The 27,386-nt window shown below is 47.9% G+C and overlaps 2 protein-coding genes across 2 annotated transcripts; both read right to left on the bottom strand.

Moving 5' to 3' along the window:
- Nucleotides 1–2,554: 2,554 nt before the first annotated feature.
- Nucleotides 2,555–5,230, bottom strand: CCL26 (C-C motif chemokine ligand 26). The gene is made up of 3 exons (XM_043561390.1): nt 4,944–5,230; nt 4,737–4,851; nt 2,555–2,758 (listed from the first exon to the last, which is right to left on the bottom strand). The coding sequence occupies exons 1-3, from the start codon at nt 5,014–5,016 to the stop codon at nt 2,662–2,664; spliced, it is 285 nt and encodes a 94-aa protein (XP_043417325.1). The 5' UTR covers nt 5,017–5,230; the 3' UTR covers nt 2,555–2,661.
- Nucleotides 5,231–16,393: 11,163 nt separating this feature from the next.
- CCL24 (C-C motif chemokine ligand 24) lies at nt 16,394–18,901 on the bottom strand. Its single transcript, XM_043559833.1, has 3 exons — nt 18,690–18,901; nt 18,372–18,489; nt 16,394–17,387 (listed from the first exon to the last, which is right to left on the bottom strand). The coding sequence occupies exons 1-3, from the start codon at nt 18,760–18,762 to the stop codon at nt 17,219–17,221; spliced, it is 360 nt and encodes a 119-aa protein (XP_043415768.1). The 5' UTR covers nt 18,763–18,901; the 3' UTR covers nt 16,394–17,218.
- Nucleotides 18,902–27,386: the final 8,485 nt, after the last annotated feature.

Below are 27,386 nucleotides of genomic sequence, written 5' to 3'. Positions count from 1 at the left end.
AACAGAGGGTTACTGGAGGGGTTGTGGGAGGGGGGATGGGCTAAATGGGTAAGGGGCACTAAGGAATCTACTCCTGAAATCATTGTTACAGTAGATGCTAGCTAACATGGATGTAAATTAAAAAAAATAAATTTAAAAAATATATATCTGGCTATGACTCTCCCAAATAACATTTCCAATTTTATCCCACTCTTCTGATGTGGAATCACTAGGAACAAAGACTGCCCTTGAGCCTCCTTGAAAAAGACTATGCCAGGTCCTCCTCACTGCTTAGATGGTAGCCAGACCCCAGGGACCTGAAGCTTGGGGACAGATCTTTCAGCTAAAGAAGCCCTCCACCTGACAGCTGGTCTTTTTTTCCCCTTAAGTTTATTAATTTACTTGGAGAGGAGAGAGAGGGAGCAGGGTAAGGGTAGGGGCAAAGAGAGAGGGGAAAGAGAGAATCCCAAGCAGACTCCTCAGTGCAGACCCCCTTGCAGGGCTCGAACTCACAAACCGAGAGATTATGACCTGAACTAAAATCAAGAGTCGACCGCTTAACCGACTGAGCCATCCAGGTGCCCCCTGACAGCTGGTCTTATATGAACACTGGAGACCCTCTGCATCAAAGGACTAGAAGGAGAAGCAGCTGATATGGATATAGACTGCTTCCACCAAAGATCATTTGAACCTGAAACTCTTTCTTCTTCCCATTCATTCCTTAACTCTGGTATTAGCCTGGAAAGATAACACCATCATCGGTATCTCCCAGGTCATTGCTGAAGGGGGTAATCTCTGGAACTTAGAACAGTTTTTCATTTTGGGCTAGGAGAAAACCTGGCCTAACTGACCCCTGGTCTTTTGATCTCTTTAGCTGGTTACCTTCAGGTTTCAGCTCCCGATCTAGGACCATTGGGTTTATTATGCTGCCCCTCGTTTGTTTTGTACAGTCATTTTTTAGCCTTGTACCTGTGGCCCATCAAACCCTTTGTAGAAATGATGGACCCCATGGGTGATGCTGGCTCAAAGTTTCAAGATGACCTCTAGTGATTACAACCGTGATAAGATACGGACTTTAAATGCTGAACACCCAAGAGTTATTTCTCTTACCTTTCCTTGTTACTCAAACGTGGTCTTCAATGGCCTCCATTTGCTATGCACTTTTCCCTTTGACATGCAACATGATGATCAGGAAAGGTGTGGGACAAAACCACTAGATATGGAAAGCCTGACTCCAGAACAGTGATGATTTCGAGGAAAGATCTTGATCAAAAGGGGAGGGGGGCAGGGAATGTGAAAATGAATAAAGAAAATCTCATTCAAAAATGGAGCTGGGACATCTGGCTGTCTTGGTCCGTATATCATGTGACTCTTCAACTCAGGGTCAGGAGTTCAAACCCCATGTTGGGCGTGGAGCCTACTTATTAAAAAAAAAAAAAAAAGAGTGGGGAGGCACAAAGGGAGAGGACTGAGGCACCACCACTCGCACACAGCAGCAGGAAAGGAGATTTCCAATCTGCCCAGCAACTGCACGCTGCCCTCACCTGCAGCCAATGAGAAGCTGTAGCCAATGAGAAGCTGCAGCCAATGAGAAGCTGCAGCCAATGAGAAGCTACAGCCCAGTTATAGCGCTCCTTTCCCTCCAACGAGCTTTTGTGCCAAACAATCCCTGGAAACTTCCTCCTTTCCTCTCTAGAAGGTTGAGCTCCTCCTTTGTTCTCCAGACTTGCCCATGGTTCCCCCTAGTTTGCAATTTCTCTGCTATTTCAGAATCAACTCAATTGATGCTCCATAAACTTTGTTGCTTAATTTTTTTCATTTTTATTTTGAGAGACAGAGTGCATGCTAGCAGGAGAGGGGGGGCAGAGGGAGAGAGAGAAGCTTTTTTTTTAATGTTTTATTTTATTTTTGAGAGAGAGAGAGTGCGAGCGAGGGAGGGGCAGAGAGGGGGCAGGGGGACAGAAGATCCGAAGTGGGCTCTTCGCTAAAAGCGGAGAGCCTGACGCAGGGCTTGAACGCTGGAACCACAAAATCATTACCTGAACCAAAGTTTGATGTGCAACTGACTGAGCCACCCAGGTGTCCAGAGAGAGAGAGAGAGAGAATCTTAAAATCTTAAGCAGGCTCTACACTGAGCCCCTGACATAGGTCTCAATCACATGACCCTGGGATCATGACCTGAGCCGAAACCAACAGAGGGGTTGCACAGAACTTAATTTTCCAAACAACATAAACTTACCTCTCTAACGTGAAAACATTTAATTGGCATGTACAAACACATTAAACTTCCCCTTGTTGCTTTGTTTTGTTTTGTTGCACAGAAACATGAGGAAGAATTCCATACCAGTGTCAGTGCAGGGAATGGGGGGACAAGCCAGGCAATCAGCCAAAAATACTGACTCAATTTCTTTTCTTTGGAGAAGATTCAGGTTTTACTGAATAAGGATATTTAGGAGTACATCAAATCTTAATGGAGAAATCTTTATTAAAACCTTTCCTCCTCCTCCTCCCCTCTCTCCCTCCTCCTCCCCTCCTCCCCCCTTCTCCTCCCCTCCCCCCCCTCCTCCTCCTCCTCCTCCTCCAGCCCATGGGGCCTCCTGCTGAAGAAAATCTCCAGGCTCCACCAAGGATAGCAATCTCAAGAGCAGGGTCCAGGTACCCTGGGGCTGAAGGTTCAACAGGTCACATTTGCTGCTGTGCTCTGAGTAAAGAAATGTATCTTTGCACCCATTTTTTCTTTGGCTGTGCACAGACTTTATGGCCTTTTTTGGTAATGAATCTGCAGAAGAGAGAAGCTGACAGTCAGTACTGAGAACCTTTGCCTCCTGAAGAGATGGAAAGGGAGGGTCAGCCACTTGACTGACTTTCTCTGGCCTTGCTGCACCTGTTACACAGTTTCTGTTCCGTCTTCTGGTCCTTCTTTCCCCTTGGCCCTGTTTTCTACTGGAGACCATGCTTCCAGGCCCACCTCCCCCAGGAAACCATTTCCAACAGCTCTAGTCCGAAGCATGTAACCTGTACCATGCCTCTTAATTCTTTTGTTTTAATGGAAAAGCTTTATTGAGACATAATTCACACACCATGCAATTTACTCTTTAAAGTGCATAATTTAGGAGCACCTGGGTGGCTCAGTCGGTTAAGTTCCTGACTTCGGCTCAGGTCATGATCTCATGGTTTGTGAGTTTGAGCCCTGCGTCGGGCTCTGTGCTGACAACTCAGAGCCTGGAGCCTGCTTCAGATTCTGTGTCTCCCTTGCTCTCTCTCTCTCAAAAATAAAATAAAACATTAAAAAAACTAAAAATAAAGCATATAATTATAATTCATTGCTTTTTAGTAGATCCACGGATGATGCAAACATTACTACCACCCAGTTTAGAATCTTTGCCTCAACCTCCCAAAGGGAACCTCATATGCATCATGCTGCTTAATTCTTCTTCTCCTTTTTTTTTGTCGTTATTTTTAATTTGTGGAATTATAGCATATGAAATCTTTAAGCAAAAACAGGCGATAAAAGCCTGTCATGCTGTTTAATTCTTAACCACATTATCCTGGGCTGTTTGCCGTGGCCGCTTATACGGGATTCCTGCACTCTCACGATGCTGTGCACTCATGGAGAGTGGGGGGTCGTGGTTGATATCCCTGAATGTCCTCCAGCCTTCTGTCCCCTGAGACCACTCCTGAGGGTGATGAGAACCTAGGTCCGGGGCACTTTAGCCTGGAACAACTTGCAGGGTGCAGTAGTATTTACGGGGCTCTCAGGTCCCAGCACAGGCAGGGAAAAACAGCCCAAAGTGGGGAGGGGTGAATAAGGGAGAGGCAGTTTTGTGAATGTTTGAAAGCATAGCTGGGAATGTCTCTGACATCACTCCCATTGAAAGAAATATAGGCCAGCCTTAGGGACTGGTTGACCGGTGGCAGATTGTGGCAGAAGTGATGGTGTGTGACCTCACAGACAAAGTCATAGAAGGTTATGGAGTTTCTGCCAGGTTCATGGGGGCACTTATGCTGGAGCTTAGAACCACCTTGTTTTTTTTTTTCTTTCTAGTTTTTATTTAGTTTTGAAAGAGACAGAGACAGAGACAGAGAGAGAGAGACAGAGCATGAGTGGGAGAGGGGCAGAGAGAGGGAGACACAGAATCTGAAGCAGGCTCCAGGCTCTGAGCTATCAGCACAGAGCTCAATGTGGAGCTCAAACTCACAAACCATGAGATCATGACCTGAGCCAAAGTTGGACACAACTGACTGAGCCACCCAGGTGCCCCCCTCTTTTTTTAAAAATTTTTTTTATTAATTTTATTTATTTATTTTGGAGAGAGTGACAGAGACAGAGGAGTGAGCAGGGAAGGGGCGGGGGGGGGGGAGAGAGAGAGAGAGAGAGAGAGAGAGAGAGAGAGAGAGAGAGAGAATCCCAAGCAGGCTCCACACTGTCAGCACAGAACCCGATGCAAGGCTCCAACTCACAAACCGTGAGATCATGACCTGAGCCGAAACCAAGAGTCAGACGCTTAACCAACTGAGCCACCCAGGTGCCCCTGTTCTCTCTTTTATACCCAGCACTTAGCACATTGCCTGGCACATGGTTTGAAAGTTAGGAAACCAAGGCTAAGGGTCACACTTGTTAGTGGCAGAGGCAGGGTGATGACCTAAGTTACCAGGTTCCCATCCTGAGCTCATCCTGGCACTGTGGGGGTGTGCCCAGCACCCATGCAATCACATGGCCAGTAGGAACCCTGAAAGCCCAGACAAGAAATACTCACATCACAGCCCGCTGGGAGCAGCTGCTCCTGGTGAATTTATAGGCATGCACCCACTTCCAAGGAAGGATCTTGTGGCTATATTGGAAGCAGCAGAACTTGGCCACATTGCTGCCACCTAAAAAACAGGGAAAGGAAGGAGCCTGGAGGTGGCCCTTTGCTTCTCCTCCCAGCCTGCCTGAGAAGGGAGTGGGACAGCTCCATACATACGTGTGGCAACTCCGAGATGGACACTCAGGATGAAGATCAGGAGAACAAGAAAGCCAACAGGAAGGCTCTTCATGGTGCCACAAGCGGGGCCCTTCACAGTGTCCTCCCAAGTTCCTCCTGACTCCACTGGACTCCCTTTTATAGGGTTGAGTCGTCCCTGAAGAGAATTCCAGAGAATTTTGTGGCTGAGGCAAAAACAGCTCTTTTGACCCTATCACGTAAGAACAACCTGTTACCCAAGGAAGAAGACTGGAAAGAAAGGGAAAGTCTTCTGAGGGAAGGGGAGGAGCCAGCACCCCACTGGGAGTTTCTGCCTGCCTCTCCCATCCCCTGCTTTTGTCTGAATCAATGCTTTCCTGTTTGAAAAGCAAAGGCAGAGGGAATGAAATAGTAATTCTTGAGAACTGACTTAAATCACCTTAGAACACAATTGATGTTGTTCTGGACTGATTTCTAGCTCTTGACCCTAGCCTTCTTTGCTTCCTAAACACTGCTTATCTCTTGGTGAAGTACAGACAGTCTCAGGACAGGAGCACAGAGCAGCCCAGCCATGATAATGAATGCTGAAGAACAATGCTGGGGCGTGTGCCCGTCCTGTCTTCTCAGTGCCACACATCACCTGACACACAGGGTCAGAGCTGCTTGGGGGCACTTCAAGCTATCTCTTCAGGGTTAGAGAGCTCCAAACCAGACAGGACATCACAATTGCCTGGACCCTGAACACACACACACACACACACACACACACACACACACACACACAACTATATTCCCTGTTCCTGCTTTGTACCTCCTGGATCAGGCTTTTGGGGAGGGGTATCCAGGAATCTATATATTAGCCAGATTTGGCCAAAATGGGGAAAGTGAATTCTAGAATGGGGCAGTGAATTTCCCCCAGGAGAGTCTGGGGGGCAGGTAGAGAGGGACTTTCACATCTGTATTTCATAACACTGTGTTCAGTCATATCCACCCCCGTCCTCCAGATGATGCCCCCTGGGGCTTTAACATTTTGAGTTTAAGGTAAAAGAAAAAAATCCATCTAGAACCATAGAATTTTTCAGAGCTGAGACCCTTTAAAACAACACCCGCCCCCAACCACCCACCCAAGTCATCCAGACTGTTTTGACTACAGTTCTGAACTCACTGCTGACCTTGTCACAAGCTAAGACAGCTCAGACTTTGACAAAGTCTTTTTAGGTTCTTTTTAAAATTTGGCTGAAATCTGGGGCGTCTGGGCGGCTCAGTTGGCTGAGCATCCGACTCTTCATTTTGGCTCAGGCCATGATCCCAGGGGCGTGGGATTGAGCCCCACTATGGGCTCTGCACTGAGCTTGGAGCATGCTTGGGATTCTCTCTCTCTTTCCTTCTGCCCCTCTCCTCTTCACACACACACACACACACACACACACTCTCTCTCTCTCTCTCTCTCAAAAAAAAATTTGGCTGAAATCTATATTTTCATTGCTTCCACCAATTCACCAGGTCTGTTTAAAAATGCCTAATTTCTCTTAGCTTCTGTTAGAAGATGAAGAAATTGAGGTTTTGGCCGATTTGAAGACCATTGTTTTAGTTTGGGTTCCCCTCAAACAGGAGAGGAGACGAGGACCCCAGTGCAAGCAATTCGTGATCCCAGAAGACACCAGTCGAGGAGAGGGGACGGGAGGTGGGGGACAGGAGGACACCAACACGGAGGCGGGTGATCACGCAGGTTACTGCCAGGAGCAGCCACGGCGTGGGGGTGGCTCTGAGGGGCTCGGGGCACCGGTGCAGAACAAGCCTGAGTTGGCCCGACTGTGGGGTGAAGAAGTGGGGATACTAACTCTCCACCTCTCTGCTTGTCAGTGACTGAAGGCTGCACCCCATCATCCCTGTCTTGTCCTAGGAGCGGGCCAAGCGTGCTTGGGATCAGGGGAAAGGCTCTGAGGCAGGGGCAGGTGTCCTCAATAAGCAGCCTTTGGCTCACAGAAGTGAACGATAAGGGATATGCATGGGGCCCCAATAGCACCTGCTACAATCATTATCATGTTTGTCCCCAAAAGTTCTCTTTTTCAGGCTGAGCCCCCCACCCCCACCCCCATGCCTTCAATTTGCCCCGCAAATTGGCCACCTTCCTACTGGCCACCTTCATGCCCCAGTTTCTGCTCCAGCAGCTACAGTGCGCTGGGCACCCAAAGGTTTCGTAAATGGGACACAATGAACACTAACCACAGCGTTCTCCAATAGCATTGGCTATTGTTAATAGTGCTGCGGGGTACATGTGCCCCTATGAATCAGCACTCCCATATCCTCTGGATAAATTCCTAGTAGGGCTATTGCTAGGTCGCAGGGTAGTTCTGTTTTTAATTTTTTGAAGAACCTCCACACTATTTTCCAGAGCGGCTGCACCAGTTTGCTTTCCCACCAACAGTGAAAGAGGGTTCCTCGCCAGCATCTCTTGTTTCCTGAGTTGTTAATTTTAGCCACTCTGACCAGTGTGAGGTAGTAGTAGCTCAGTGTGGTTTTGATTTGTATTTCCCTGATGATGAGCCATGCTGAGCGTCTATTCATGTGTCCGTTGGCCATCTGGACATCTTCTTTGGAAAAGTGTCTATGCATATTTCAATACCTTGGTGAAGGAGGAGGAAATGATATGGCAGATAAATTACTGAATCCTGGATCCTGCTCTCTTGCCCCCATCCTCTTCCCTGTGGTTGAAGCCCATGACCCCTACCCTCCAGCCTGCTAGTCGGCCTTCCCACTCCATGTATGTATGGATATCTCAGAACCCTCAATCCCATATGGCTCCCGAGGTCTGGACTATAATCTGCATTCCCCACTACTCTGGACACTCTCCCAGAATCGGGCCTCTCCTGGCTCACCTCTCTGGGCCCCCCCTTCCTTTTAGCTGATTTGCCTCACTATAGACTGAATTGTGTTCACTAATCCCCAGTGTGACTGTATTTGGAGATAAGAGCTTTATAGAGGTAATTAAGGTTGGTGGCTCAGTCGGCTGAGTGTCCGACTTCGGCTCAGGTCATGATCTCATGGTTTGTGGGTTCAAGCCCGCGTTGGCCTCTGTGCTGATGGCTCAGAACCTGGAACTTGCTTAGGATCCTGTGTTTCTGCCTCTCTCTGCCCCTTCCCCTCTTGCAGTTTCTTCTCTCTCAAGAATAAAGAAACATTAAAAAAAAAAAGAGGTAATTAAGGTCAAGGGTGGGGCCCTAATCTGATAGGACTGGAATCCTTATAAGAGGTGGAAGAGACATCAAGAATGTGTGCACACAGAGCAAAGGCCGTTTGAAAGCACAGTGAAGAGGTGGCCACCGGCACACCCAGGAGAGAGGCCGCAGGAGAAACCAAGTCTGCTGACACCTTGACCTTTGACTTGCAGCCTTCAGGACTCTGTGCTCCAGAAATAAATATCTGTGATTTATGGCAGCCCGAGCTGACTGGGTTCTCCCAGAAGCAGATCCTTAGGCAAGGATTTGAGCATAAACAAAATATTTTGGAGGATATTTTGCAATGGAATATCCTTCTGCTGGGGGCAGAACACCCCGTTCTGTGTCTGCAAAGACTCGACCCTCCCAGCCTACAACCCATGTCATCTGTTGGGGGAAGCCTTTCCTTCATCATTCCCAGCTGGATCCCGTGGCCATCCTCCAGCTCCACATTATACAGAGCTGAATTGCAGATGGCACTCTCCACACACATCAGCTTACCCGTCCGCCTTCCTTCTTGGACGGTGAGCTCTTCCCGTTCATTTCTTCACTGACTCATTCATGCAACAAATGATTTTGTTGTTGTTGTTCTCCACACTGTGTGAGATGCTGAGATCCAGAGATAAACAAGACAGATGTGGTCTCTGCTGCGGACGTTCTGGTGAAGGGAATAGACATTGAGCAGAAAACAATTACCCAATACCTTATCAATTACCCCTGGGGCATGTACTTTGATGCAGAAGCTTAGGGAGCTTCAGAAATGTACATCGAGGGAATCTGAAAGAGGCTAGGGTGCCAGAAGAGTCTTCCATTAAAGAAAGTGATCTTTGGGGCGTCTGGGTGGCGCAGTCGGTTAAGCGTCCGACTTCAGCCAGGTCACGATCTCGCGGTCCGTGAGTTCGAGCCCCGCGTCAGGCTCTGGGCTGATGGCTCAGAGCCTGGAGCCTGTTTCCGATTCTGTGCCTCCCTCTCTCTCTGCCCCTCCCCCGTTCATGCTCTGTCTCTCTCTGTCCGAAGAATAAATAAAAACGTTGAAAAAAAAAAAAAGAAAGTGATCTTTGCATTTAGCCTTGAAGGACAACGTACTGGTTATTCCCCATTTGTACCCTCACCCTGCCCCTGCGATTCATCATCAAGGAATCGGGAAGAAGGCTTCTTGTTGGTTTTCATAAGCCTTCAGCACAGAGTCTGGAATCCATTTATGTCACACACGTTTGCTGGGTTCTCACCAGGCACCCAGGCACTGCCGCAGGCCCTGGAAGTACACGGTGGACAAGACCAGAGTTGAGTGAATGGAAATGGATCCTCTGTCTACTGTCCCCAGTGAGATCTGGACATCGGGGAGAGAGCAGAAGGGGGCCCAGTGTGTTAGCAGGGTTTCCCCAGAGCTGGGCAGCCCCCGCAAGAGGTAGGCTCCATCCTAGTTTGGGTCTGATAGAAGCAGAGTGGAGTCAAGCCAAGAAAAACATATTCCCTGGAGTCAGAAAAGACAAACCTTTTTCCCATTTGCATGTTCCCAGTTACTCCACTTAATCCCCAAAGCAGTCCTGTGAAGGAGGTTTTAGTGGGCCAACCATCTCCCGCCAAGGAAACTGAGGTTCCAAGAGGGGAGAGAATTTGTTCAAGGTCACACAGCTCTCAGGCAGCAGAGCCAAGGTTCAAAGCCAGGTGTGTCTCAAGTGTGTGACCTCTCCTGCCTCTTGAGCGTCCCCTGTCCCCTGCCCCCCTCCCCTGAGAAAGGGCCTCAAGGTTAGCTTGCTCCGGGTTCTGTCCTGCAGTTAAGTGAGGATATCAAAGGAAAGGGCAAATAATGACAGGTACAGATAAGGTGTTGCACCTGTTCGGGCTGCAACAGCTGATAAAGTTTCAAAGAGCTGACACAGAAAGGGAGGTGCACTCAGTCCCAGGATTCACAATGTCCAGAACATAAAAACCAACCGCTCGTTGCTTGGGAGAATACAGCTCTTCCCGATTCTGAGTCCCATGAGAAGTTTCTCCTGGTAATCCCCGGAAAGCGTCACCTGGCACTATTGTGACCGGGCCATACCCACGGCGTCCTGGCAAAAGCGCCCGTTCCATAGGGCTTGTCACTGCTCAGAAGTTAGAACGCCAGAAGGATGGTGACGTTTCTAGGGAAAGCCAGTAACAGGGTATCTTTTCCTGGAATCAGAAAACGCAGAGGCCAAAAAGCGACTGCTTGAAAGTGACCAAGGAGCAGCAGCATGACCGCAGATGGGATTGGGTGGGAGCCAAGGAAGAGAGGGAGTTGGGAGTGTGGTGGGTGGGCTGAGCGTTCAAAGGGTCCTCTTGCTGTCTGGTTTGGGCCGAGCACTCGAGGCCTGTGAGTCCACCCCACAGCTTCAGGGGGAAGAAATCTTTAAGTGTCCTGAAGGTGTTTTCTGGAAACTGACAGAACTATAATTCTGGGAAGTTAGATAACTCTTAATAGAGATTCAATCCAGAGAAACAAGGCCGTGGAATTCTGCAGAACAAATAGAGTTGCAAGATCTCAAAGAGGATTCAAGTACGTCTGATGGCAAAACATCTCCCTCGGCCAGATGAGCCTCTCCAGGCAGGTCTGCTTCCAAAATGGAAATGGGGTTGGGGAAGAAGAGAAGCTGTCTCTCTGGAAGAACTGACCTGCTCGGGGGGACAGCCGAGCAGGGACTGCCATCATCACATGGCTGTCCAGAAGCACTGCCCTCTCAGCAGATGGATGGAGCCTTGCTGAGCCCAGTAGGTAGGCTGGCTTTTGGGGGAGAGAAGAAAAATCAGGCGGGGCGGGGGGGGGGTGTGCAGGGGGCGGACAGAGGGAAAGGGTGAAGCTTGAAAAGTTCAAAGGCTTTGAACAAATATGAGACTTTATGATGTCGCCACCTTTATTTTACCGCTGCAGCCGCCATCTGAAAGCAGAAGAAGCCGAGACCATAGAACATTGTATTAGTGTCAGGGGTACAACATAATGATCGGACACGTATATATTGTGAAATGGTCACTGCAATAAGTTAACATCTGTCCCCACACACAGTTACAACTTTTTCATGCAGGAAGAACTTTTAAGACCTACTCCCTTAGTGACTTTCATATACACAATACGGTATTGTTAACTCTAGTTCTGGTGCTACATGGGACACCCCCAGGACTTACTCATCTTCTACCCGGAGCTGGTACCTTTTGACCCTGCTATGCTCATTTCATACCCCACCCCACCCGCCTCTGGCAACCACCAATCTGTTCTCTGTATCTGTGAGTCCGTTTATAAAAAAAAAAAAAAAAAAAAAAAAAAAGATTCCACGTATAAATGAGATCATACAGTATTTGTCTTTTCTTGTTTAATTGACTCCACTATGCATAGTGCCCTCAAGGTCCGCCCCGCCCCTGTTAATGGCAGGATTGTTTATGGCTGAATTATTTTCCATTGCATATATATACATCACCTTTTCCTTATCCATGCATCCACCGATAGACACTTAGGTTGCTTCCATATCTTGGACTTTGTAAATTATGCTGCAGTGAATATGAGGGCACATATATCTTTTCAATTGGGTATTTTCCTTGGGAATGCAAGCTGGTGCAGCCACTCTGGAAAACAGTAGGGATCTTCCTCAGAAAACTAAAAATAGAACTACCTTACGACCCAGCAATTGCACTACTAGGCATTTATCCAAGGGATACAGGTGTGCTGTTTTGAAGGGACACATGCACCCCCATGTTTATAGCAGCACTATCGACAATAGCCAAAGTATGGAAAGAACCCAAATGCCCATCGATGGATGAATGGATAAAGAAGATTGTATATATACAATGGAGTATTAATGGGCAATCAAAAAGAATGAGATCTTGCCATTTGCAACTACGTGGATGGAACTGGAGGGTATTATGCTAAGTGAAATTAGTCAGTCAGAGAAAGACAAAAATCATATGACTTCACTCATATGAGGACTTTAAGAGACAAAACAGATGAACATAAGGGAAGGGAAATAAAAATAATATAAAAACAGGGAGGGGGACAAAACAGAAGAGACATAAATATGGAGAAGAAACAGAGGGCTACTGGAGGGGGTGTGGGAGGGGGGATGGGCTAAATGGGTAAGGGACACTAAGGAATCTACTCCTGAAATCATTGTTGCACTAGATGCTAACTAATTTGGATGTAAATTTTAAAAAAGAAAAAAGAAAGTTAAGAAAAAAGAAACAAATGAATAGTTTTCGTGCGTGAAGTGCCTCAGAGTGAGGTAAATCCCTATATGGTAAAATTACTGTTGTAGTCATTGTATATTATCTGATGTGTCAAATATTTTATTTTTTGCCAATAGGAGACATATACTGATTTTATTGCTAGACTAGAAGTTTAGAAAAGAAGTTGGAACTATTTTCACAACATGAAGACCTTTTTAATAAACGGAAAACAGGCAAAACGAAATTTTCGTCTTGATTGTTATTCCAATGTAAACATTTTCTACCAACAACTAATTTTCTATATGTGTATGTAGTATCTATGCCCTGTTTTGACATTCTATTCTTATTATAATAAGATTATATATATATATATTAAAAATTTGAGATCGAATCTAATAAAATGTTTACTTGAGAGTTAATGAAAACAAAAAGTTAGTATTTTCCTTTCCTTTGGAGAAATACCCAGGAGTGGAATTGCTGAATTAATAGTTCCATTGTTATTCTTTGAGGTACCTCATACTGTTTTCCACCGTGGCTGCACCAATTTGGGCAACTGAAAAAAAATATTTTTAATGTTTATTTTTGAGAGACAGAGGGAGAGCGACAGAGTGTGATCAGGGGAAGTGCAGAAAGAGAGGGAGACACAGAATCCGAAGCAGGTTCCAGGCTCGGAGCTGTCAGCACAGAACCCAACACAGGGCTCAAACTCACGGATCATGAGATCATGACCTGAGCTGAAGTCGGATGCCCAACTGACTGAGCCACCCGGGTGCCCCTGGGAAACTTTTTAAAAGATTGCAGATTTGGAGCACCTGGGTGGCTCAGTCAATTGAGCATCTGACTCTTGATTTCAGCCCAGGTCATAATTCATGGTTTCTGGGATCGAGCCCCATGTTGGGCTCTAGGCTGGCAGCATGAGACCTGCTTGGGATTCCATCTCTCTCTCTCTCTCTCTCTCTCTCTCTCTCTCTCTCTCTCTCTCAAAATAAATAAATAAACATTGAAGAAAAAAGATTGCAGATTTCTGGGTCTCATTCTGGCAGGGTCTGAGTCACCACATATGGGGTAGGGCCCAGGAATATGTATTTAAAGCTTCACAGATGATTCTGAAGCCCAGTCCGGATTGTGAGCGGCTGTTCCGTGTCTTTCATTTTTTCTCACTTGGCCTCAAGGCCTCAGGTGCTCTCTTCCTCTTCTGCTCTTGAGTTACAATAATACCTTTTGACATACCAGCTGCGTGCTTATGAAAGAACTTTTAATTCACTTTTTAAACAAAATTTTTTTTAATGTTTATTTATTTTTGAGAGAAAGAGAGAGCACGAGCTGGGGAGGGGCAGAGAGAGAGAGAGAGGGAGACGTAGAATCGGAAGCAGGCTCCAGGCCCTGAGCTGTCAGCACAGAGCCCAATGCGGGGCTCGAACCCGTGAACCATGAGACCGTGACCTGAGCTGAAGTTAGACACTTAACCCACTAAGCCACCCAGGCGCCCCCGAGAGCTTTTATTGACAGGTTTTGCTGGAGGTGGAGAGCTCTCCCAAACACAGGTCAACTTTGCCCTAACATGGCCACAAACTGAACCCAGTCCCTCCCTGACCAGCCCCTGGCACGCCGTCCATCTCCAGAATAAGTCCTTTCCAAGGGAGCCTGAGAAAGAGCGTGGGTGACTCAGTGCATGTGTCATTGTGCTGGTGGCCTGTTCAGAAGTAGGATAGGAGGGTGTCACCTCACCATACGCAGAGCGGCCATCCAGGTCCATGGCTCACATTCTAGAGCAAGGCCAGACAAAGGCAGAGCAGGGCATCTGGTGGACAGTTCCCATGCTCCCCACCGGTGCCTTCTTTCTCCAGACACATTTAAAGGCCACCAGAGAAATGAGACAGGAGGGAGCAGGGGCACAGAGCCTGCCGGAATGGACACAGAAGTGTCAGCCGGGGGTGAAGGGGGTTAAGAGGTACAAACTTGTGGTTACAAAGTAAATAAGTCCTGAGGATGTAACACACAGCCCAGGGAATATAATCAATAATACATTTTTTGAACGTTTATTTATTTTGAGGGGGGGAGGGGCAGAGACAGAGGGGAACAGAGAATCTGAAGCAGGCTCCTCACTGTCAGTGCAGAGCCCTACGCAGGGTTCAAACCCGTGAAGCACGAGATCGTGACGGGAGTCAAAGTCGGGTGCTTAAACGCTGAGCCACCTGGGCTCCCCTACAGTCAGTAATACTGTCATACCTTGTATGGTGACAGATAGTAACTCCACTTACTGTGGGGACCATATCGAAGTGTAGAAACATATCATATCACTCTGATGTACACCTGAAACTAACAGTATATTATTGAATGTCATTTACATTTCAATTAAAGAAAAGAAACTGTCAGCCAGATGCCCTGGCCCCTGCAAGACCAGCTTCAGCTTCTCCGCCTCCCAGCTGGGCTGGGTCATGCCCTCAGCTAACATTTATTGAGCCTCTACTATGTGCCAGGCACTGAGCTAAGTGCTTCCCGTGCATTAATGCCTTATTTAGTCCTCACGGTCAACTCATCAAATAGATAGTTCTGTTATGCCCATTTTATAGATGTGGGAAGTGAGGCCAGACTACATGCCTACCTTGTGGAAATTAACAAAGACCACCCAGATGAAGACAAACACGTTATTCATTCAGAGCTTGCTACAGCGAGAGAGTCAGCTGCTCTCACTGGTGTCTGCAGAGACTGAAAGGCAGGCCAGGGAACGGGGGTGGGGGGGGTGGGGTGGGGGGCTCAGAGTGGACAAACGGGGAGGCACAGGGGTGCTTCGGTGGGAGATGGTTGGCCTGGAGAAGTGAACAGCTTCTGTGATTGACTTGGGAATATATAGCTGGCTCCCTCTGGCTGGTCCTGAGTTGGAAAAGGGCTGGGGGGTGGGGTGGGACTAGGAAGCTGGCAGTCTCTGACCGAGTTGTGATGGTTCCGGGCCAGTTGCTGCAGAGCCCGTGGGTCAGACTTCTGTTGTCATCTATGGTCTGGCCCCTGTCCCTCGCCTTCCTGTCTCCCTTCCCTGAATGCTCCAGCTTTCATCCATCCCCAGAAATAACACTCTTCTTGCCGAGGGAAACCTCAGTCACATTCAGATGCCAACCTCATGCTGAGGATGTCTGCAGGATCCCCTCAACACACACCCATAACGTCCCTCATTTGTACTGTTAGCGTTACTCTTTATTCTGCTTTGTGGTCGAGTTGCAAGAACGTCAACAGCAGCTGCACCCAGAATGCCTCCCGCCTTCTCACACCTTCTGTGACTCTCCACGCCCGAAGGCTTGTTTGCAACCAAGGGAGGTTGCTGTACTCCCACCTGCAGAAAGAGCACCCCTGCACACAGCTGGCAATGACTGACGCAGCAGGGCTGTGATGAGGGGTGGGTCTCACCCACTTCCCAGCTCTGACTGAGCTCTGCCTGGTGACCCTCCGTTCCTGGCCACCTTCCTTGCCTTGTGTTGTCTTGTGTTGCCTCCCCATTCTCTCGAGGTTACTCCCTGTACCTCCCATACATAATCATTGCACTTGGATCTTTGTTTCAGGGTCTGATTCTGGGGAAAACCCAAGGTTTAAAAGGGCTTATTATTCCCACTTTACAGCTGAGGAAAACTGAGGCACAGAGACCATGACATGTTTCAGGGTCATGCAGCTTACAAAGTAGGATTGGTACTAAACCCACACTGCTCTTGATTTGTGAGTGTGTGTGAGTGTGAGTGTGTGTGTGTGTGAGTGTGTGTTATTTTTCTCCCTAATTCTCTGAAGCCAGAGCCCCTCTTTGTCATTTTGCAGCCTTGTCGTGCCTGCAACAGTTCCTTGTGCAATGATGTGTTCTGTTGAAATTTTTAAAAAAATCTAATAGAATCCTGCTGTGCGTGAATGTTTTTACAAAGTTCATGACAGGACTCCCAGGAACAGGCTAAGACCACTCCTGGGATGCCCGGGGCTCAGGCTGCCTTTATCCCCTCCGATGGGCAACTCCGGATCATCTCTGGGGCACACACTCCCATTGTTCAGACCCCAACCCTGTCCCCACAGGAAGAGAGCAGGCAAGACACAATTACCTGAGAAGGGGAAATCACATTTTATTTGAATTGTTATTTGAGAAGAGCAATTGTGTCTACACTTTTGACATACAAATCACACAATATCTCATACATGGGTGGGGGGGAGACCCTGGAATCCTTCTCCCACCAGAGCCCCGACTCCATCCTCACATTCCAAAAATGTAGGGAAAGAACCGGCCTTAAAGGCAGAGCAGGTCTTTGTCCCCAGAGAAGCACAGGGCAAGCCATTCCATAAAGCGGAACGCCTCCCCCAAACCCTTTCTTCCCAAAGGAATTTAACAACCCAGGCTGGCCCCTCATCCTCACCCTCCAGGTCCATTTCATCACAAAAACCAAAGAGTCCCTGAAAACGTCATTAATTACATCCCATGAGCTGTGTGCGAGGAAGGCCGGGGATCTGGCAACGTGCGCAGCAAAGGAGCCCTAGATTTTGTTGGGTTTTTATTCACCCCGGATTCTGGAAGTGGGGCAGGCTCAGGGCTTCTGTAGAGTGATGAAGAGCCACAGCTGTTGACAGGTCACCCGTACCCAGACAGACAGACAGATCCCACTGCAAGACCCAAGGACCCAAGAAGCCAGCTCTAGGCTAAGCTTTGAGACACAAGCAGTGCCTGTCTGTAGGTGGGGCCTGATGCACCTGGGCTCTGGGTACCTGGAAGGCAGAGAAGGGCCAGCATAAGCTCCGGAGGAGGGCGGACGGCTGCCACCATCTTCCTTCCAGAACCTTCTCCACCAGCTCAGGGAAGGCAAGGGGCCCAGGGTGCATGAACTCTCCCCCTCTAATCACTGGCGCACAGGCCCCAAGCTGAGGGCCGGGCGGTGGTTAGATGGCAGTGCTACTGGCAGGGGACCTCTGCAGGAGGGCTTTGACACCCGTCACCCTGAGCCCCGGGGCTGCCTTCTTCCGCTTGGCGTCCAGGTTCTTCATGTACGTCTGGACCCAGTGCTGCTCAGGGTCTCCACAGAACTTCTGGCCCTTCCGGGTGGTGAAGCTGCAGGAAGGGTGACAGGGCACACTTGAGACCTGGCCATGACCTTGGACCTCTTGACTTGATGAGGATGTGGGTGTGGAGGCCCACAGAGGGCAAGCTGCTGCCTGGGGCCGCCCTAGCAGTTCCTGACACGGCGTCTTCTCTCTGGGTGTCAGCATCTCTTTGCATCACCTGTTCTCAAGCTCCCTGTCAGATGGGGGGAGGCCCAGCCCTGCCTTTAGTTAATGTTGGATCTGAAGAGAGAGACACAATGTCTACCCACAGGGAGGAGAGGAAAGGAGAAAATGCACTGAAAACCTCCAGGGAGTGGCGCCTGGGTGGCTCAGTCGGTTGAGCATCCGACTTTGGCTCAGGTCATGATCTCTCGGTTCGTGAGTTTGAGCCCCACAGAGGGATGATCCTCTGTCCCCGTCTCTCTGCTCCTCCCCCACTTGTACTCTCTCTTTGTCTCTCTCAAAGTAAATAAATAAACTTAGAAAGAAAGAAAGAAAGAAAGAAAGAAAGAAAGAAAGAAAGAAAGAAAGAAAGACAAGAAAGGAAGAAAACCTCCAGGGGAAAAAGGCAGATGCCTCCAGTAAGTTCACACTCGCTACCTTGGGTGGGGGGTAGCTAGGAAGTGATTTGGAGTCCTAGTGACCTTGGGCAGGCCACCTTCCTGGGCCTCAGCTGTTCTCTGTAAAACGGGAATAATTATATCTGCTTCACAGAGTGGTCGAGAGGGTTAGTTAAGGTAATGGGATATGCCCCCAAATAGTGCCTAGTATATGTATATATTTATATATATCTGGTACTCAAGAAATGACTGTTGTCTCAGAGTCCTCTTCCTAATCTCTTGGGGGAGAAGGCTGAGGCTCAGGGAGGTGAGGTGGCTTCCCCAGGATCAGAGAGCCAGGCCCTCCCAACTTTACTCCCCAGTGACCCTGAATGGACGGTCATCTCCCCTGCCCCTCTCACGCTGGGGGTCCGGGAGAGGAGGTTACTTACATCACTCCTGCCTTGGGGCAGAGGCTCCCACTGGACAGCTGGTAACTAACCACTCGGCTCTCTGGAACTTTCTTGGAAATGAAGGACATACAGCAGGAAGAGGGGATGGTCACAGAGCCTAGAGGACGGGAGAGAGAAGAGCCCGGGCTGCCTGAAACTCTGGGCTGCCGAGCCCGAGCCCAACACCTCCCAGCTCTGGGGCCACCGCTCCTCAACATTCCACTCCAGACCCAGCCCAGTCAGTCCTCCACCCTCCACTGTGCTGTCCCAGCCACACTGTCCTGCCTGACAGCCCCAGGCTGAGGCTGGAGCTCTTACCTGCAGGGGCAATGCGGTGGGCACACAGGGCCAGCAGCAGGAGGCTGGCCACCATGGTTGCAAGGCCTGCCATGTGTGGGAGAGGGAGTTCAGGACCTAAAGCTGGGGTGCAGGAGGAGAGGGCCACGTTCCTTTCAGATCACCTTGACCTCCCTCTGCCTTTTATAAGGGCAGCTGGGAGGAAACACCCACTGATAGAGCCTCCCCTCACCCCTTCCAGGCTTCCCTGAAAGTCCTCAAGGCCCACGAATCCTGCCAAGGGGAAGTTCTTGTGTAGCTGAGTCAGGCGTTATTTGGTGTATTCTAAGAAAAGGCTAGGGGAGGAGAGGATCATCCAATCTAAGTGGAGTGCAGAAGTTTTGGGGGCATAGTTAGAAGGCTGATGAGGATCCTTGGGGTGCTAGCTGTTCATTCCTGTGGGATCCTGGAGAAGTCCTTCACCTTTCTGAGCCTAGTTTCTTCTGTGGAAAATGGGTAAAGCCATCCTATTTCCTCCCACTCATTCACTCATTTGTTCGTTTGCCAACTTGTATTCGGCATGTGCTATGAGCCAGGCGTCCGGTGGGGAGACATTTGCAAGCATGTGCAATACGCAGTTACAGGTGCTGACCAAGTAGGCCTGGGCAGAGCAGATACTCTCATTGTCCACGTGCCCTTGGAGTCCTTTACCTCGTTCACACACACTGGCTTTGGGTGGCCTTGCATTTCCAGTGCCCAAGCTGCCAAAGCCACCTCACTGGCAGGCTCTAAGAAGGGGGGAAGGACCCAGAAACTTACATCCTCTGGGCAGACCTTGACCAACATCTGTTGGAGGGTTACACACTCCAGATGCGGCATGACCTGTCCCACTTCCTGAGGTCCTGGTGGAGTCAGGCCAGCTTCCCTCTGTGTTGTAGGGCTCTGCTGACCCCCTTCCCTTCCGGATCTGCTTCCCCCTGCATTCCAGAAGTGGGATGTGGTCAGAGTTGGTTTCCCCTGGAGGCCTTGCCTAATGAATTACTTGCCCATGAATCCTCCTTTTAGGGTCTGTTATGAGGACCCCAATCTGAGACAAGGGGTAGGGAACATAGAAGGAACTGGCCATGGCCAGTTCTGCTGGAAGGAAAGTGGGGGATGCACTTGGAATTGACAGCTGGGCTGAGGTATGAAGAATGGAAGAAAATGGTAACCATGGGTGGGGGGCTTTGTAGATCATGATGAACAGTTCTGTTCTTAGAGATGGAAGTGACCTTGTCGGACAGAGGGAAGTGTGGCACTCGCTTCAGTCTGCCCCCCATTCCAGGACCCCAGGGTGGGATCCCATATTTAGACTCTTGTCACTGCTGTTTCCATGGCCAACCCCCTTCCCCAATTCTTTCCTTTCCACTTCTCACAGAAACATTCGGCTTTCTCTGGCCATCCAGGGCACCCAGCCACACACTGGTCACTCAGATGATGGCCAGTTGTAAGTCTGTGTCTCCCATGTGCCCATGAACACCAAGATCAATGTCCAATTTCCACACCCACCAATTCCCAAGCAGATCACCTATCCCATGGCCAGTGTTTGCAGAATGAATATACAATGGACCAATTCTGAGTCGCTCTCCACTGGACCAGGGACTCCCACGTGGTCTCTGCCCCGCATGACCGGGGGTCACCATGCACGTGGACAAGTCAGTAGGCAAGTCCTCTGACGGGACCAAGACCAGCAGCACCTGATCTCGCCACTGCCCTTCTTTTCTTTTTTTTTAAATTTTTTAACATTTATTTATTTTTGAGACAGAGAGAGACAGAGCATGAACGGGGGAGGGGCAGAGAGAGAGGGAGACACAGAATCGGAAGCAGGCTCCAGGCTCTGAGCCATCAGCCCAGAGCCCGACGCGGGGCTTGAACTCACAGACCACGAGATCGTGACCTCAGCTGAAGTCGGACGCTTAACCGACTGAGCCACCCAGGCACCCCGCACTGCCCTTCTTTACGGAGTGAAAAATGCTGAGTGCCCCACTCAGCTCCTCACTAGCCTCACACTTCCCGTCACCAGCCAGCAGTGACAATCCTCACCTGACAGAGTATGGGGAGCATTAAATGAGATGCCTTTTACACATGCAGGGGCTTTTGATTCCATCTTATGACATGCATTATAATATTTGCTTCTCCACAGTGTAGGGGGGACTTTATGACCAAGGGGGAGAGGGCTGGAGAAGGAAGAGACCAGGCAGAAACAGCAAGCAGAAGAATGAGGACAGGGCTGAACAGGGCAGGAAGCCCTTGCTGTCTGTGTGTTGCAACCCAAGTGAGTCCGTATGGCAGGGTCATTGGGTGGGAGGGTTTGGGGTAGGGTGCTTCGCCCTGATTGGGAACATCCTTCAGAGGCTTTTCCAAGGCCCTCAAAAAAAAATGCCAAATCTGGATGCTCTGACTGGGGAAGTAGGCAAGGCAGGGATCACCAACCCCATTTTACAAGGGCAAAATGGAAATCTACAAAGGGTAACTAACTAGACAACATCACAGAGCCACCTATCCCGGCTCCCAAAATGGGAACGCGCACCCTTCCAGCTTGAAGGGGTGGAGTCCAACAGACAGAGTGATCGTTAAATTTAAAGTTAGAGCAAAAGAAGGAGCTTCTATTCTGCAATAGAAAGGGAGGACACAAATAGAAAGGGGGAGGAAGGGGGATAAGGGGAAGGAAGGAGGGAAGAGGGAAAGGGGGAGGGGAGGGAAAGAGGAGGGCAAGACAGCATATACAGACCCAGTAGACTTGAGGAAAGGAGGTGGACAGGAAAGGGAAGGAAGAGGGGCCCTGTGAAATGTCCTGACCCCAGCTGAGCTCCAGCTCAGACCCTGCCCCTCCCTCACCTCCTGTGGCTTCTCCATCTGAGAGGTGGCATGTGGTCAGAGCTGTGTTTCCCCAAGTGTGGCAGCCACATTACCACGTGATACAAAGCAAAAGATATATATATAGATATAGATATAGATATATATAGATATATATATAGATATATATGAGAAATAAATAAATAAATAAACAACGTAGGTAACAGGACAAATAGTGTGCACATATGACAAAAAATTGTGACAATGACCCAGGAATAGCCGAAGCCGAGAGATGGGGCCAAGATGCCCCCTGAGGGCCTCTCCCATCCCATGTGCACCTAGGCAACAGGTGCCGGAGAGGAGGGAGGAAGAGGTTGGAGGCCGGGTGGGCACCTGGGAGGGGAGGAGCAGGTGAGGAAAATGGAGTCGTGCCTGGCAGGGAGCAGGGAGTAGTGGTCCCACCTTTGCAGAATGGCAGTGAGGGTGGCTGTCCTGGTTGCCTCTCCTGCGTGAGCCACCCCAAGGGGAATGATGTCGCACCAAACCCAAAGCTGCGTGATGGGGGCCAATGGACATGAGCCAAGGGGGTGAGAGGACACTCTAAGACACATCCCAGTGAGAAAGAACTGGAAGAAGTGGGCTGCTAGCTTGGACAAGAAATGACTTCCAGGAGCCGTGAGATCATGACTTGAGCAGAAGTTGGTCACTTAACCCACTGAGTCACTCAGGTGCCTCCAGTCAATTGATTTTTGACAGGGGTACCAAGGCCATTCAATGGGAAAGGATAGTCTTTTCAACAAATGGTGCTGGGACAACCGGATATCCACATGCAAAAGAATGAAGTTGGACCCCCTACCTCACACCATATATGAAAATTAACTCAACATAAATGTAAGAGTTAAAACTATTGAATTCTTAGAAGGAAACATAGGTGTAAATCTTCAGTGATTTGAATTAAGTAATAGTTTCTTTGATGCAACACCAAGGGCACAAGCAAGCACAGAAAAAAAAATCATTGGACTTTACTAAAATTAAAAACTGCAAATCAACCAGCATTCTTCTCAAAACTAGAACAAGCAATCCTAAAATTCATATGGAACCACAAAAGGCCCCGAATAGCCAAAGGAATTTTGAAGAAGAAGACCAAAGCAGGAGGCATCACAATCCCAGACTTTAGCCTCTACTACAAAGCTGTCATCATCAAGACAGCATGGTATTGGCACAAAAACAGACACATAGACCAATGGAATAGAATAGAAACCCCAGAACTAGACCCACAAACGTATGGCCAACTCATCTTTGACAAAGCAGGAAAGAACATCCAATGGAAAAAAGACAGCCTCTTTAACAAATGGTGCTGGGAGAACTGGACAGCAACATGCAGAAGGTTGAAACTAGACCACTTTCTCACACCATCCACAAAAATAAACTCAAAATGGATAAAGGACCTAAATGTGAGACAGGAAACCATCAAAACCTTAGAGGAGAAAGCAGGAAAAGACCTCTCTGACCTCAGCCGTAGCAATCTCTTACTCGACACATCCCCAAAGGCAAGGGAATTAAAAGCAAAAGTGAATTACTGGGACCTTATGAAGATAAAAAGCTTCTGCACAGCAAAGGAAACAACCAACAAAACTAAAAGGCAACCAACGGAATGGGAAAAGATATTCGCAAATGACATATCGGACAAAGGGCTAGTATCCAAAATCTATAAAGAGCTCACCAAACTCCACACCTGAAAAACAAATAACCCAGTGAAGAAATGGGCAGAAAACATGAATAGACACTTCTCTAAAGAAGACATCCGGATGGCCAACAGGCACATGAAAAGATGTTCAGCGTCGCTCCTTATCAGGGAAATACAAATCAAAACCACACTCAGGTATCACCTCACGCCAGTCAGAGTGGCCAAAATGAACAAATCAGGAGACTATAGATGCTGGAGAGGATGTGGAGAAATGGGAACCCTCTTGCACTGTTGGTGGGAATGCAAATTGGTGCAGCCACTCTGGAAAGCAGTGTGGAGGTTCCTCAGAAAATTAAAAATAGACCTACCCTATGACCCAGCAATAGCACTGCTAGGAATTTATCCAAGGGATACAGGAGTACTGATGCATAGGGCCACTTGTACCCCAATGTTCATAGCAGCACTCTCAACAATAGCCAAATTATGGAAAGAGCCTAAATGTCCATCAACTTATGAATGGATAAAGAAATTGTGGTTTATATACACAATGGAATATTACGTGGCAATGAGAAAAAATGAAATATGGCCTTTTGTAGCAACGTGGATGGAACTGGAGAGTGTGATGCTAAGTGAAATAAGCCATACAGAGAAAGACAGATACCATATGGTTTCACTCTTATGTGGATCCTGAGAAACTTAACAGGAACCCATGGGGGAGGGGAAGGAAAAAAAAAAAAAGAGGTTAGAATGGGAGAGAGCCAAAGCATAAGAGACTGTTAAAAACTGAGAACAAACTGAGGGTTGATGGGGGGTGGGAGGGAGGAGAGGGTGAGTGATGGGTATTGAGGAGGGCACCTTTTGGGATGAGCACTGGGTGTTGTATGGAAACCAATTTGTCAATAAATTTCATTTAAAAAAAAACCTGCAAATCAGGGGTGCTTGGATGGCTCAGTCAGTTGAGTGTCCGACTTCAGCTCAGGTCATGATCTTGCGATTTGTGAGTTCGAGCCCCATGTCGGGCTCTGCGCTGACAGTTCAGGGCCTAGAGCCTGTTTCAGATTCTGTGTCTCCCTCTCTCTCTGCCCCTCTCCTACTCGCACTCTGTCTCTCTCTCAAAAATAAAGAAAAATTTTTTAAAAATTAAAAAAACTTTGCAAATCAAAGGATACCATCTAAAAGATGAAAAGTCAACTCACATAATGGGGCAAATATTTGGAAATCATTGGGTAATTCCAGTATCGAGACAGATTCTTCAGAAAGCTCTTACAGCTCCATAATAAAGACAAAAAAAATTTTTTTAATAAATGAAGAATCTGACAAGACATTTTTCCAAAGAAGACATACGCATGGGCAATAAACACACAAATAGATACTCAAATCATTAGTCATTGGGGACATACAAATCAAAACCACAACGAGATACCACTTTGCATCGATGGGGAAAAAAAAAGAAAATAAGCATTGGCAGGGGAAGAAATGGAAACTCTCGTACCTTGTTCCTGGGAATGTAAGATTGTGTAACCACTATGAAAAAGTTTGGCAGTTCCTCAAAAAGTCAAACATGGGGTTACAGCATGGTGCAATAGTTCAACTCCAAGGTACATACTCTAGACTCTAGAGAAAAGAAAACATGTTCATGTTCTTCCAGTGAATGTCCACAGCAATATTATTCACAGTAGTCAAAAAATGGAAACCAGCTAATGCTCATCAGATGATGAATTTATAAACAATGATGATATATCTATATGGTGGAATTTTATTTAGCTGTAAAAAGGAAGCACCGATACATTTATTGTGACAGAAGTCAGACCCCAAACGTCATATAATGTATGATCCCATTTAGAAGAAGATCCCATTTGTTTAGAATAGACAAATCCACAGAGACTTAAAGTAGATTAGTGAGTGTCAGGGGCTGGGAGAAAGAGGGAGTCGAGAGGGATGGGATTTCTTCTTTTGGGTGACAGAAATGTTCTGGAATTGGGGCACCTAGGAGGCTCAGTCGGTTAAGCAACTGACTCTTGATTTCGGCTCAGGTCATGATCTCACAGGTTTGTGAGTTTGGGCTCTGCTCTTGGTAGGGCAGACCCTGCTTGGGATTCACTCTCTCCTCTCTCTACCTCTCCCCTGCCTGTTCTCTCTCTCTTTCTCTCTCTCTCTCTCTCTCTCTCTCTCTCAAAAATAAATAAACATTTAAAAAAAAGTTCTAGAATTAAATAGTGGTGAAGGTTGTACCAACTGTGGATATGCTACTCAACTGCACACTTTAAAGGCATTAACATGATGAATTTTGTGTTATGTGGATTTTATCTCAATGAAAAGCTAAAGAAAAAAAAAAGAGCAGAAAAAAAAGTTTCAAAATATTTGCCCAAATGGTGTTTCCTGCATGAGTTTATTGAGGACGCACCCATTCTCAAAGCCTCTCTCCCGTGGCTGAATTTGATCCAAAAGTCTGACTTATCAAACTGAACATAGGAGGGTAGGGGTGGGTGGGAGCAGTGGGTTTTTCCCTGGTCCTTCCTCGACCCTGCACACACTTCCTGGCAAGAAGGCAGAAAAGGAGTCTTCTTTTGATGGGTTTCATGGCCATCTTCATAGAGTGGAGGCTTCAGATCCCCGTGACTCTCTTCTTTTCTTCCCTGATAACCCTCCTCAGGGCCCAGCACCTCCTTACTGCCTTTGTCCCTTGTTATAGAAACCTACTATTTTATAGAAAGGCAATAAAAAGGTATTTGCTCCAGGGGTGCCTGGGTGGCTCCGTTGGTTAAGCATCCAACTTCAGCTGACGTCATGATCCTGCAGTTAGTGAGTTCAAGCCCCGCATCGGGCTCTGTGCTGACAGCGCAGAGCCTGGAGCCTGCTTCGGATTCTGTGTCTCCCTCTCTCTCTCTGCCCCTCCCCCACACACACTCAGTCTCTGTCTCTGTCTTTCTCAAAAATAAATAAATATTAAAAAAATTTAAAAAAAGCATTCACTCCACAGATAAGTGACTGACAACAGTTTAACAATAAGAGGCTTCTTGGATTCGAGGCCTCTGCAGATGAAGACAATGGGAGCCAGGCTTCCCCCTACTGGAGAAGCCCATTGAACATGGAGCGGGGGAAGGAAGGCTGTTGGAATGAAAGCAGAGGGATCAGTGAGTATACGTAAGTAAACATTTAGAAACGATGACATACCAGTGGCGACGAACATACCTAATAAAAACATTACTTCTTGGAAAAACAGCTGAATCTAGTCCTGGAGCAGAGAAGGTAGGGCCTGGAACATCTTTTTGGGCCAGAAAGTAGTAAAGTGCTCAAAGAACCATGGGAATACGTCAAAAGGACACGGAAGGCAGATTGTAGGAGCTCACACAGGCCAAATCTGGGACAATTTGACCAGTAATAGTGATAATGATGGACTGAGAAACATGAAAAAGAATCCATAAATATATTTTGGGTTGAATTGAGTCCCCATCCCCACCAAAAAGCATGTATATTGGAGTCATAACCACATTCCAGAATGTGATCTTATTTGTTTGTTTTATGTTTTATTTTTGAGAGAGACAGAGACAAAGCATGAGCAGGGGAGGGGCAGAGAAAGAGGGAGACACAGAATCCGAAGCAGGCTCCAGGCTCTGAGCTGTCAGCACAGCGCCCCATGCAGGGCATGAACCCACAAAATGTGAGATCATGACCTGAGCTGAAGTCAGATGCTTAACTAACTGAGCCACCCAGGCACCCCAAATGTGATCTTATTTGGAGACAGGGTCTTTGTAGAGATAACTAAGTTAAAATGGGGTCATCAGGATGGGCCCTAACCCACGATGATGGGTATCTTACTAAAAAAGGGAAATTTGGACCCAGTTATAGACATGCATAGAGGGAAGACCTTATGAAGACACACGGGGAGAAGGTGACCATTCACAAACCAAGGAGAGAGGCCTGGAGCAGAGCCTTCCCTTACAGCCCTGAATGGGAACCATCCCTATGGACACCTTGACCTTGGACTTCCAGGCTCCAGACTTTGAGACCATGCATTCCTGTTGTTTAAGGTCCCTGCCCTGCCCCAAGTTGGTGGTACTTCATCACAGCAGCCCTCGAAGGTTAACACAGGGGGAGGAGACGAAGCTCTACCTTGCAGTGGGATGCCAACTAATAAGCAGAGAAAATGCTAGAACTTGAAAATCACTCATGGACACTAAAGCTCTAAGGTGACAGTGTGATGGGAAATGGGGTAT

Source organism: Prionailurus bengalensis, chromosome E3, assembly GCF_016509475.1.
Source record: "Prionailurus bengalensis isolate Pbe53 chromosome E3, Fcat_Pben_1.1_paternal_pri, whole genome shotgun sequence".
Lineage (NCBI taxonomy): Eukaryota > Metazoa > Chordata > Mammalia > Carnivora > Felidae > Prionailurus > Prionailurus bengalensis.
This window is presented reverse-complemented; position numbering and strand designations above follow the sequence as displayed.